Source organism: Physella acuta, unplaced genomic scaffold (assembly GCF_028476545.2).
Source record: "Physella acuta isolate Inbredline_101_S28 unplaced genomic scaffold, ASM2847654v3 ptg000874l, whole genome shotgun sequence".
Taxonomy (NCBI): Eukaryota; Metazoa; Mollusca; class Gastropoda; family Physidae; genus Physella; species Physella acuta.
Genome location: NW_026732391.1, coordinates 126,558 through 139,725, shown reverse-complemented (window position 1 = coordinate 139,725; position 13,168 = coordinate 126,558). Strand labels below are relative to the sequence as shown.

The window sequence follows — 13,168 nt, the reverse complement described above, 5'->3', positions numbered from 1 at the left end:
TGAACTATTTAAATTACTAAAATGAGTGGGTCACTTCTTAAATTCTAGTTAAGGTATTCAATACATAATTTAGAGACCCATGCTTTTCTTTTTAGTTATTTAAATAGTAGTTAATTATTATATATTTAAAGAAAACTATTAAGTTTTTCCTTTGTATTATTACATAAAAGCTTGTTATTAAAACATGTTTTATGCATTAAAAAAAGTTATATTGATAGGCTTGTATCAAACTAATTTATTTTGAAACTATAACAGTAATATTATTATTATTTAACTTGCTTTCTTGTTCTTTTGTTATGCTATGTCATGGATCAAAATTGCCAAGCAAAATTTTGACCATTCTAACAGACAGAATATTTTCAAACTTGACCCGATGACATTGCAATCTGACACCAAATCTGCCTTAATTGGATGCCTAATAAATTTTTTAGGAGATTTAATTAAAATTTTCAATAATTATCAAGTACTATGTACCACACGTTTTCTGTGTTCATTTAGTGAGAAATTGTTTTTAGTAATGCGACTCTATTGTATTAAAAATTTCAAAATACTGAAATAAAAATGTAGAAAAAATGTTTTAATAACGATCTTTTATATAATAAACCATTAAACAGGAGAAAATAAATGATTTTTAAAAAATATGCAATAAATGAACTATTTAAATTACTAAAATGAGTGGGTCACTTCTTAAATTCTAGTTAAGGTATTCAATACATAATTTAGAGACCCATGCTTTTCTTTTTAGTTATTTAAATAGTAGTTAATTATTATATATTTAAAGAAAACTATTAAGTTTTTCCTTTGTATTATTACATAAAAGCTTGTTATTAAAACATGTTTTATGCATTAAAAAAAGTTATATTGATAGGCTTGTATCAAACTAATTTATTTTGAAACTATAACAGTAATATTATTATTATTTAATGGAAACAACATGGATCATCACTAATAAGAAAAATATTTAAAAGATTTTTTTTCAAACCACGCCTGTTGTCCGACAGGCTTTAGAAAATCTTTTGCTTGGTTAAATTAGTTGAGTGGCATTTGATAAATGTTTACATTACGAGTTAATGTCTCATAAAGCCTTATTAGAATGCATAAGAGTGGGTCAAGATTGTGGATGGACATAGTGAGTGGTTTATGTGGTGTAGTGCAGCTCAATTTGTCTGTTTAAAAATAATTGAAGGTACTCAATTTAAAGAATGAAGTTTTATCCTTAGAAACTGACCCAGACAATGAAAAATTAAACAAAACATTTTTTAAAAAATGTGTGTTATTGTTGGACATAAGGGGCTAGTTGGAATTTTTAGTTTATTCTTTTCCCTTGGCTGTGTTCATATTGTTGGCAATGCTGTTAGCATTTATCTCACTAATAATTAGTGAATAATATACTTGATGTGTACTAATTATTTTTAAAAATTGTTTTACACCTGAAATAGTTTGATGTGCTGTGAATGGTTTATTTACATTTTCTACCTCTGTGATCTTGTTTTCTGATATAACTTAAGCAATATCTATGTTTGCATAAAAACAAAAGGCTTTATATGTTTTGAATAAAAGGACATAAAATGTTAAATAAAATCTTTATTTCATTTGATAAATATAAGTTTAAAAACAAATGTATATACATTCTGAAATACACATTTTGAGGATTAGTGAGCTATAAAACAATCATTAAATTTGAGACAGTTCAAACAATCATGACTAGCAAATTAAAAATGTCAATAAATATTCTGTTCACAACAACAAAATGATAGTTACACAACTGTATAAATCTAACATATTTGAGACTTTTCTACATGCAGTAATATCAAATTTTGCCTACTCCTATTTTGCAACTATCTGTTTAAAAATTTTTAAGTATTAAATTAACCATGTTGAACATTATCAGAACATTTCAAATAAAGAGTATTGATAAACATAAAAAAAACTTAATAATAATAATTCATATCTATCTGAAAAAAAGCTATGCAGCAAACGTATTTATCTCTCACATTTTGTGCAACATTGTTAAATTGTATAGAAACCTGCAAGTCTTAAGTTCAGTTGCCTGACTTCAAATCCTGCATCCTCCCAGATGGACTGGCTTCTGCTACCTCTGTGCTCAAATATTTCTACATGAGCATTTTTCTTTTTTTGCATTTATTAGGTATTCATAATGAGAAATGTTTCTTTGAAAAACAAACATTACCAGTAATGTAAAATATTTTATTAAAAAAGCTTGAACTTTTTTCTTAGAGCTTATGTTTAAGGAAGAACTTGAACATTAATGGAACATAAATTGAAACAATCTAACTGAGCTTGATTTTTAGGTGTAATGGAGGGTGGCAGTTATTTCTGATATTACACAAAAATAAGGAACGGAGTGGCCTAGCAGTAGATAGCTAGATTGCTAACCCGTAAGTCTCGAGTCCGAATCTGGGTTCAAGGAGGTCGACTGTCCATGAGTCCACCCACCTCTGATGGGTACCTTACTCATGATAGGGAAAGTAAAGGTGGTTGGGCATAGTGCTAATCACTCTCTTTTCATATGCTGAAGTCATAGATACAAGTGAACTCTACTTCACTTGCCCCATAGGATCATCAGGTTGGGAAGGGGAACTTTACTTACACAAAAATAAGGATGAATAACTCCACTAAAACAGCTGAATTATTTGTGGTAGGATGAAGCAGTTTTCAATGCTCACACATTTTAAACTTTTTAATGCACCTACAACTTCAAGAACAGTTTGTTAAAATACTTAATACAAGTTAAATAATATTTTCTCAAATAAACAGAATAAAACTTCAAGAACAGTTTGTTAAAGTACTTAATACATTTTAAATAATATTTTCTCAAATAAACAGAATAAAATTGATGTATAAAAAACATTTGTAGTGCTAGATCTATGGGACGGAGTGGTCTAGCGGTAGAGAGCTGGACTGCTAACCCGAAAGTCTCGAGTTCGAATCCGGGTTCAAGTCAGTAGACCGTCCCTGAGTCCACCCAACTCTGATGGGTACCTAACTCTCGTTTGGGAAAGTAAAGGCGGCTGGGCATAGTGCTGACCACACTATCTCTTCATATGCCGAGGTCACAGAAACAAGTGAACTCTACTTCACTTGCCCCATAGACCGTCAGGTCTGAAAGGGAAACTTTACAACTTTACTTTTAGTGCTAGATCTAAATTATTACCAAGTGTTACAAGATTTCTTCATTAAAAACATCAACAAACATGAAAGCAGGTATCAAGTTTAGGGAGGGCAGAAACTGGCATTACCACTTAACATTTGCACATTGAGATATTTATTTCAAGGTTTGATTTCATTTATATTCATTTCATTTGTGTCACCATTTAAAATAAAATCTAAAAAATTTATAAAGATATAACCCCTTACTGAAAAATGAGCTCATTTTAAACATTTATAAATAATACCTGTTAACAAAAAAAAACAGCTTAAAACTGTGTTTACTTTTACAGGTTTTTCTGTTTGGTGTCTGTAGAATAGTTGTGAAAAGTATGAGCTGTACTTTCATCTAAAAATCTAGTATGTAATCCCAAGTCAAGTACTTACACCTCAGAATATGTTATGATAATAAAATTTTGCTAACAGAAAATAGGTGATGGACGGAAGGAGGTGTTAAAAAAAGAACCTGAAAATTAAAAACGCAGCAGCGAAATGGTGATGTTATCCAGTAAGTATGGCTGTAAAACTTGGACGGACAGGGTCGTATTTGTTGAATGAATACCTAGATCTAGTGATTGCACATAAGTTTCATCCAGAAAAAATAGGATTTGTGATCATTCTAATAGAAAAATGTGTTCCAACAATTACGTTCATATACAATATGAGCTAAGCCATTATCACAATAAAATATAAAATACTACAAAGTTTAAAAACAAATTATTTTCATCACTTTCGATTTAGCTTAATCTTTGAATGCATCAGCAGATTTCTGGCACTAGTCAAGATGCTCTCAATGTGGAAAAACAATGGTTTAAAATTGCACCAAAAAAAACAGGTTAACATTGTAACAGCATAAACATAAAGAGTGAATGAGGCAACCAAAGATAAATGCGACAACAGAAATGTACTCAAATATGATTTTCAAATACAAAGTAGAAGACCATAAACTGCCTTGTAAATCACTTTCAAGACATTCTGGATTTAGTTGCATGACCCTGAGGAAAACTTCCATCTTGTAGACTCCATGGAGAGATACCTGTGTGCTCTGGAACTGGTTGATTCAAGAAACAAAGCAAGAGCTTTAGCAAGCTTAAAGACTTTGTTAATTTGTGTCATTTAACACAGTTCACTCTTATAAAAGATCTTAGGAAAAAAGTTTAAAATTCATGTAAAAAACCTAACTTTCATGAGGAAGGTAAAACTAGTCCACATGGCATCAAGAAGTTTCCAATGGATAGATTCACATGTTTGTATGAGAGGTGGATTAACAGTCTCCAGAAATAGCATTATGTACATTGATCATGCATTCAGTGCCAAAAGGTACAGAAAACAATTATAGACCGAATGGCATAGCTATTCAAGTCCTGTTCTGTTTGTATAATACCTATGTGATATAACACTGTTCTTAACGCTCTAAAGACAAGGTCTGCTTCCATTTCCACAGAACTCATATCCACCATGGTGTTACCAAAGTGTGTTTAGACACCTGGGATTGGTATCACACAACTCATATCCACCATGGTGTTACCAAAGGGTGTTTAGATACCTGGGATTGGTATCACACAACTCATATCCACCATGGTGTTACCAAAGGGTGTTTAGATACCTGGGATTGGTATCACACAACTCCTATCCACCATGGTGTTACCAAAGGGTGTTTAGATACCTGGGATTGGGATCACACAACTCCTATCCACCATGGTGTTACCAAAGGGTGTTTAGATGCCTGGGATTGGGATCACACAACTCATATCCACCATGGTGTTACCAAAGGGTGTTTAGATACCTGGGATTGGGATCACACAACTCATATCCACCATGGTGTTACCAAAGGGTGTTTAGATACCTGGGATTGGGATCACACAACTCATATCCACCATGGTGTTACCAAAGGGTGTTTAGATACCTGGGATTGGGATCACACAACTCATATCCACCATGGTGTTACCAAAGGGTGTTTAGATACCTGGGATTGGGATCACACAACTCATATCCACCATGGTGTTACCAAAGGGTGTTTAGATACCTGGGATTGGGATCACACAACTCATATCCACCATGGTGTTACCAAAGGGTGTTTAGATACCTGGGATTGGGATCACACAACTCATATCCACCATGGTGTTACCAAAGGGTGTTTAGATGCCTGGGATTGGGATCACACAACTCATATCCACCATGGTGTTACCAAAGGGTGTTTAGATGCCTGGGATTGGGGTCACAATAAAAAACAAAGCATGTGGCATACTGTATGTTTAACTGGTAATGTTTATCTATAACTTACTGCCCTCTGTTACTCTAGCCTTTAGAGTTGAATTAAATGTTGACATTGTATCTGCCAAGTGCTGTCGCTCTCTTCCCTGGGGATAACATAGAGAATCAAATTGATGCTCACAACCATTTATATAAATATATTCATCACATCCATCTAGCCACATTTGATTTTAGTCAAATAAAACCTCTTTAAAATTTAAATGTCTTTCTTGGATGTCAGAAAATTGCTATAAATCTGGTGTTTATGAGTTACCTTTCCTGATCTTAAATCACAAATGGCTGCCAAAATTTGTCGCCTGGACTCAGCATGAGAGATGCCAAGTTCCTTAAGATCATCATCTGTTAGGGTGAGAAAAGCCTCCATATCAACCTGAAAAAGAAATTTTTTAAATTCAGGCCACCTACATTTACTTTGGGTCCCTACACAGTACAATTTCAATTGACAAATTGATTATAAACAATTTAGAAAATGCATTTTCTAATTATAATTTTAAAACCACTTAAGATCCGTTAAGAGAAATTGCACCAGCTAATGCAGCTTTAAATTATTAAATATGCAACAGCAGACAGTACTTACTTCTTGTTCTTCAAAAATAGGATTATATTTTTCAAGGGACAATTTTTTCATTATGCTCGCAAGTTCATCTAAAATAAAAAATACACAGCGTTAGGCAATTTACGTAATGCATTACATTACAAGCAGAAATTTTTAAAAACATGGATGAAATTTGTAAATCTTAAAACAGCAAGAAAAAAAAATACTTCAAGATCAAACCATTTAAAAATTTCTTTATATGTCAATGTACAAAAAAGGTGTTATTTTTTTGTTGATTACCATCATGTCCATCTTTCTCCTGCAAACTGTCAAGAGCCTGAGGTGCATCTTCAGCAGACTAGAAAATATTTAACAGCTATACAAACATAGACAGACTTTAGAAAAACTAGGATAAAACGTTAATACTAACAAGCACTAAATTCTTATTTTTAGTATATTTTAATGCTTGTTATTATAAAGGTTTCTATACTTTTTAGTATTTAGGTATTGTAAAGATATGAGTAATCTGATTATAAGTTTTAAAAACTATTAGTGCAATAATAATTAGTTTAATTATTAAATATTAATTATTTGATTATTTTGTTCCCACACAGCTAATAAAGTCTGGTAACTCTAAACAACAATTATCTGCCTGTGGTCTACTCTTGTGGTTACCAGCATGTTCATCTGATTCATCCTGGTAACTACTTCACAGCTTCATCTTTTTTATATTTCAATAGTAATCTTTCAATGATATTTTAATGACTAATATCTAATAATATAGAAAATTAGATATTCTTACACTGTCATTGTGTTGTTATGCTGTGGGTCACATCTAAGTTAGAAGATTTGATCACAAATTGTGACTAAGATAAAGCATTCAAAACTAAATTATATCTTATGACAAAAAGTACATGGAAAACTGGTAAATATATGAAACCAGGGCTCACTTTGCCAGGAGTAGGGGAGGGTGAAGGTGTCAGTGTGGAGGTGGTGCTCCCTTTTGAAGATGTACTTCGTCCCCTTGAGGACCTCTGAGGAGTAATGGACGAGCTTCCGCTAGTTGAACTGTTTGGGGATGTTGTGTTGGACATTGTACGGAATGCAGAGGGTGTAGTTGTTGACTTTCTATACAGAAATAAATATAAAAAACACATTGTTTACACAACCTGCTACAAAAGAGATCTATAAAATTATTTCTGAAAAATTTTGCTTCAATAAAATGGAAATAAATAAATAAATATTTCTCAAGGTGTTCAGTGCTAGTTCCTACGAAGTTTACTGACCTTGGCATAAATAATCTTGAGGGGGTGTGCTGTGGTAAGAAAGGGGAGAACCTTGGTCCAGGAATGTTTGAACTTGAAGCAAACAATGGACCTTGACCTAGTTCTGGAAGTAAAAATAAACAATGGTTAAAGTTAGATTTTTAAAATCAACTATCATCATATCAAACCTGTTTCTTTAATTAGATAAACAAAATTAAAATTTAAATATTTGACATGAAAATCTTGAATAAATTCCCATTATTTTATTGTCTTCATGTTGCAGTAGAGTAAAAAAACAAAATGAGACAATTAGAACAAATATCTGAACCTGAACTACTAGTGGTGTCATTTGGTCTTGATTTCCCAAGAACGGCATATTTTCTATGAGCAGCCATTTTGGTGTGCAGGGCTGTGATGTTGCTGCTCCCACCAGAAGAGTCAGGGCTGTTGTCGCTGGGCTGACCAATGGTGTAGCTGTTGCGGCTTGTTGAGTTGGTGGTCAGGTTTCCAGTTGACAAACTTTGGGCTTTGATGGGCTTTAGCACTGGGTTTCTCTTTTCAAACAGATACAAATTACTTTTAAAACTGTATATGACAAAAATAAAAATATGGAAAACCCCTATCTGTTTCTAAAGTTGTGTAAGGGCCAATTACATTATTAGATCAATATATTTTTGACTCCAACATTGAATATTTTTGAGCTATTTAACCTGCTGACCATAGTTTAAAAACTAAATTGGTATGGACATGTCAGAAGGTCAGCAGGTTTAGTGAAAACTTTCTGCCAAGGAAAAATATCAGGCAAATGGAAAAGAGGCAGGCATTAGATGAAATGAGGAGATAACACCATGGAATTGATGGGCTTGACACTGGCTCAGGCACTGAGGGTGGTGGATGACATTGGAATGGAGGAATATGGTAAGTGTATCCTAATTGTGCCACATCTGTTAAACTGCAGGGCAGAAGAAAAACAAGATAGGCTCAAATGTTTAAAACAATGTAAATGTTATGACTTACATAGTTTTCATCCCCGGTTTTGTAAGTCCTGAAGTTAGAGGTCAGACGATGTGAGTGGTCAGAGTTGTCCAGTGCAAAACTTGGAGTAGGTAAAAATGGTGGGATGACTGGCTTGAGGGTTTCACTAGACAAGGCAGAATGGGGAATTTCCTTTCAATTGGAAAACAAAATAAAGTTAACATGTGCTTAAAAAAAGCAGTGTTGTCAAAAAAAAAGAAAACATGAAACTAAGCAATGTAGTCTTCTTAATTAAAAAAAGTACCTTACCAAAGTGTAGAGAGAAGCACTTTGTTTGGTCTCCAGTAACATAGTGTCATAGCTAGTCAATGTTAAACTTGTCTGTTCCACGTGAGACAGATTTTTCCTTTCCAGCCGAGCTGACTGAAAGATTAACACATTTTTATTTTAATAATGATATCAGACGAGTAACCAATTTCTCCTCAGTAAAGTATTTTGGTTTGGTAAAAATGATGACAGTTAACCTGGATTTGTGGTGGTGTTGCAGATTTTTTGGTCAGATCCTGAACAGAATGGGACGTTTCAAGTGGTGCCAGACGGTTGTTGCTAGTAAATGTACGACCAAGTTTAAGATTCCGAAATCTGTTAGACATTCGGTTCCACCACCCCTGTGTATGAAAAAGGCAAAAGATAGCTGGTAGGTCCTACAGGAGTTTAAAAGTTATCAAAATGGTGACAGACTCAAGAACATAATTTCCTTATAAACATAGGGACCAATACCAGTAGCTGAGTATCTATTACTGTAAAGGCAAACAAATAAAATATCTGAACAATCTGAATAGTATACATTTCTAATCAAGAGAAAAAAGGGGACAATGCTTGGAGGGGAGAGAGGGGGCTAAGCACTGACATCTCTCCTGAGATCAGAAATCTTTCCATGGCTACACAAATATATAGGCTTACAGTAAGAAATATTAAAGACAGAACATCTTATAAAATATTAAAATTAAAACATGCATAAGGTTAACTACAGTTTTCACAAATTTGTATTAGCTAACGATTTCCATCCTCCACAATTCTGCCTAAGACATAATTTCCAAGTACTTAAAAAATTATTTCTATAGAGATAACCAGTGGCATAACAACAGGTTACATAACCTGGAGTCAGCAGTTAGATGGAGTATTGACTGATGAAATGAGCTGACACCATGAAGCCTAGCAAAGTTTATATTACCACCTTCAGACACACATCCAACAAACAAAGTAAGCTTAATGACTTGAGATGTTTGCAATAGCTCTAGAGAGAACATTGTACCTTCAATCCATTCTTGGGTACATCAGTATCTAAACTGCAAAGAGTAACCATGAATATGTTAATTTTCACAATAGCAGGTGTTTCAAAGCATATTACAATAGATTGAGAGCTTAAATATCTATTACTTAAACATGAGTAAGAAACTGTAATGATCATTCTAATTTCTAATTGTATGGTAAATATCCAGTAACTAAATAAATGTAATTAAGCATCAAGGTTGTTAGATAAGCCAGCCTTTCCTTTCAATTGGAAAAAAAATAAAGCAACCCTTTTGAAATCTGTATATGACAAAGAATGGAACGAAAGAAAATCACCTCAAATCTGTTGTCAAAGAAGAGCTGACATCATTTTGTTTTGATCTGTTTTTCTTGTTTTTATCCACTTTATTAACTTGCATGGCTTTAGCTGCTAACTGGCGCAACAACTCAGTATCAACATCATCTGAATTTTCAAGAAACCAGCAAATTGGAAAATGAAGTATATGAAGCATATTAAAAGTAAAATACATTTTGAAGCCGTAATATCTTAAGTTTAAAATAAAATCCCAAGGTAAAAAAACTAAGTAACATAATAAAAATTTTAGGATATAGGATTACAATATTTTAAATCAGTAGGCCTACTTAAAAAAATATTTATGTACCTATTAAAGAAGCCATATCAAATGCAGTGCAGCCATTTTTGGCTTGTATATTAACATCAGCGCCAATTGAAAGGAGATACATAGCTACATTCTTTTTCCTGAGAATTCATGATACAAAATTTTGTTATGTATTTTTTAATTTGAGTAGACTTGTCTATCTAAAGAATAGTTCTACTATAGTTCAATGACTGAAATATTACTCTAATATAACTGTTCAGCTTTCTTCCTACCCATGATAAGTAGCTTGCATGAGAGCAGTCCAGCCACTGATTAAATCTTGCTTGTTGACATCACAGCCTTTAGTAACCAGCAGCTCCGCAATATCAAGACGACCTGTCATGGCAGCAAACATCAAGGGGGTGGCCCCATCTTGTGGAGAATGAGCATCTTTTTGAGCATGATCTTGTTCTAAAATTTCTTTCACTCTCTGTATATCACCTGCAAGCAATTAACATCTATAATTACATTTTTTCCCCCATTAACCAAAGTCAACTGCTCCTAACTTAGCTATCAGTTTACTCATGCTGCAGTAAGACCCTTACCATGCTTAGCAGCCTCAATGATGTCAGGTTTAATATCATCTGGAACTGAAAATTATTAAGATAAAATTGCAGACAACACAGCACATGTTAATGATCAACTAATATTATGACCAGAGGTTAATTTTTTCTATCTGTGAAAGTGCTAACTAAATTGAAAAGTAAAAGGAAACAGCTGTATTAGAAATAGAGAAAATCTTTGTAATATAATAATTATTTACAACACAATCATGTGAACACTACCAATACAATTAGTTCATGAGATCATCCCTACGCCTAATAATATTCTGTGTTACAAGACTTATCAGAGTTATCACACTTTATTTCTGCATTTAAGTTCTTTTTATCACACTAACAATAAAATAGTATTGGGCACACAAAATTAGACACTAAAAGCAACTTACGCATCTTTGGTTTATTGGTTGTCTTTCTATCAAGGTACCCTCTGACTTCTCGCTTATCTCTTATTGTGGCTATTTCTAGTGCTGTTTTATCACAGACATTCGTCATGTTGGGATCACCTCCACGCTCAATTATGATCTGAGCAGTAGTCATGTGACCATTCAAGGCAGCAATCATAAGTGGTGTGAGGCCAGTAGACATGGTACTAAAGCTGGCATCACAGCCTCTATCTAGGAGAACACGGACCACTGCATCATGTCCATGCTGTGCTGCTAACAAAATGGGTGTGAACTCGCAGCCTTCGTTAACTGCGTTAATATCAACTCCCAAATCAATGATGTACTTGACAGTTTGGAGATGCCCCCCTTTGGCTGCCAGCATCAAGGCTGAAGCTCCATAACGTGTTCTGGCTTGCAGGTCAGCTTGGTGTTGATGGAGCAGAGCGACCACATTTGTGTGACCATATCTGAATGGAAACAAAATCTAATGTCACTACATAAAACACTAAAATACTTATTACTTAAAACAGCCGTTGTATTAATAAATAAGATTTAGGCATGAAAAAATTGCCTGACCGTGCAGCTTGTAATAAAGGTGTCCACCCAAAAATATTTGACTTATCAAGACCTGCTCCCCTCATAATAAGCAGCCGTACAACTTGCTCATGGCCATTTGCTGCAGCCACCTAAGAAAGCATTTTCTTCTTGTCATTTAAAACAACACACAAAATTTTATGAATATTATAATGTTTATCTGAACATCCAACTAAATATTAAAGCTGTTTAAAATTAAAACCAAAATTAAAACTAAATGCTAAATTCAGTTTGATCTTTACCTGTAGTGGGGTGTTTTCCTCATCATCTAAAGGGCAGTCTACTTCACAACCTTGTTCAAGGAGAGCTTGCACACAAGTAGTATCCCCTTGTTCACATGCTGAATACAACTGTCTGTTGCAATCCATAAGTTATTGTGATAATTCACCCATAACGTCTTGACAAAATTCTGAAAATAAAAATGACACTGTAGGATTTCAGTAACTTTTTAGTTTTGATCAATATATCATCAACCTATTGTATCCCTAACAGAATAAACCCACTGCGTGGCCTTAATCAATAATGTTGAGATTTACTTTAATAATTATAGTTCTATTAAATTTAATGTAATTATTTCACCTATACTATCCTGTATCCTCTGGGTCCTCTGATCTACTTGGTTACAATTAAGTTGAATTAGCAATAAACTCCATTGTTGCTTCATTTATAAAGAAGTAAAAGAACTCAAATGAAATTAATTCAATACAAACTTTTGTCAATTTATTGTTCTAATATATTAAAATTATTAAAATATTAAATATATGGATCTGGAATCCAAGTATTAAGTAATGATAGTTCTTTCGCATCAATTCAAACATAACTTATTTATTTAAATATTTAGGCCTAGATCTAGATCTTATATTTGTAAAATTAAAATAAAACTATAAACCCAGAAAAGGTGAAGGTAATATTATATATTTAGGCCTAGATCTCTATATAGTATAACTATAGCCTATATATAATATATATATAAATATAACATAGATCTATATTAGATCTAGAATCTAGATCTATAATCTATAACTAGTATAACTTAGAGCCGAACTAAAAAGTGTTCAAGTTTGTTAAGACTCATTTTAACTCATTTACATTAATCATTTATGAGTTAGACTTAGTCTTAGACACTAAGACTAGGCCGTTCGATTCACAGCTTCCGGGTTTGTTGTTTTGAAGCCATCTCACGGCTCATGCGCTTACTCAAAATGGCGACCAGTTTCGCTTTCACTAAACGGTAGAGGGATAAAACTAATAATAACGAGGCCATCGTTAATTTTAGACATCGGAACTATCCGTTTCTATTTCAGTCTGTTATTTAAGAATTCCCAGATGTACTTTTGACCTAATTTCTTTATTTGTATTTAACGAGGCCGTCGAGAGAAAGTCACGCTTACTTAGCTTGCGTTTCAAGTCGAATAAACTAAAGCAGGTGCGTTATCCAATAACTTTTTTATTAGACCCAATT

The 13,168-nt window shown here is 33.3% G+C and overlaps 2 protein-coding genes across 3 annotated transcripts in view; one reads left to right on the top strand and one right to left on the bottom strand.

Annotated features, from left to right (window-relative positions):
* Window positions 1–13,168, top strand: part of LOC131952456 (acid phosphatase type 7) — a 69,185-nt gene that overhangs the window by 23,577 nt on the left and 32,440 nt on the right. The gene's annotated exons all lie outside the window — the stretch shown is intronic.
* On the bottom strand, window positions 1,627–12,451 carry LOC131952461 (ankyrin repeat and SAM domain-containing protein 6). The gene is made up of 20 exons (XM_059315136.1): window positions 12,286–12,451; window positions 11,949–12,115; window positions 11,689–11,798; window positions 11,116–11,579; window positions 10,715–10,759; window positions 10,403–10,610; window positions 10,173–10,270; window positions 9,847–9,973; window positions 9,533–9,566; window positions 8,742–8,885; window positions 8,527–8,640; window positions 8,260–8,409; window positions 7,571–7,796; window positions 7,264–7,366; window positions 6,928–7,105; window positions 6,278–6,335; window positions 6,020–6,087; window positions 5,696–5,812; window positions 5,453–5,528; window positions 1,627–4,219 (listed from the first exon to the last, which is right to left on the bottom strand). Exons 2-20 carry the CDS (start codon window positions 12,072–12,074, stop codon window positions 4,134–4,136), a joined length of 2,532 nt encoding a protein of 843 aa, XP_059171119.1. The 5' UTR covers window positions 12,075–12,115; window positions 12,286–12,451; the 3' UTR covers window positions 1,627–4,133.

Excerpts from the sequence above, each read along its gene's own strand:
- LOC131952461 (XM_059315136.1), bottom strand. The coding sequence starts at position 12,074 with ATGGATTGCAACAGACAGTTGTATTCAGCATGTGAACAAGGGGATACT. Across the intron at positions 11,799-11,948 it reads AGGAAAACACCCCACTACAG|GTGGCTGCAGCAAATGGCCA; the intron begins GTAAAGATCAAA and ends ATGCTTTCTTAG. Across the intron at positions 6,088-6,277 it reads GGAGAAAGATGGACATGATG|ATGAACTTGCGAGCATAATG; the intron begins GTAATCAACAAA and ends TTTTTATTTTAG.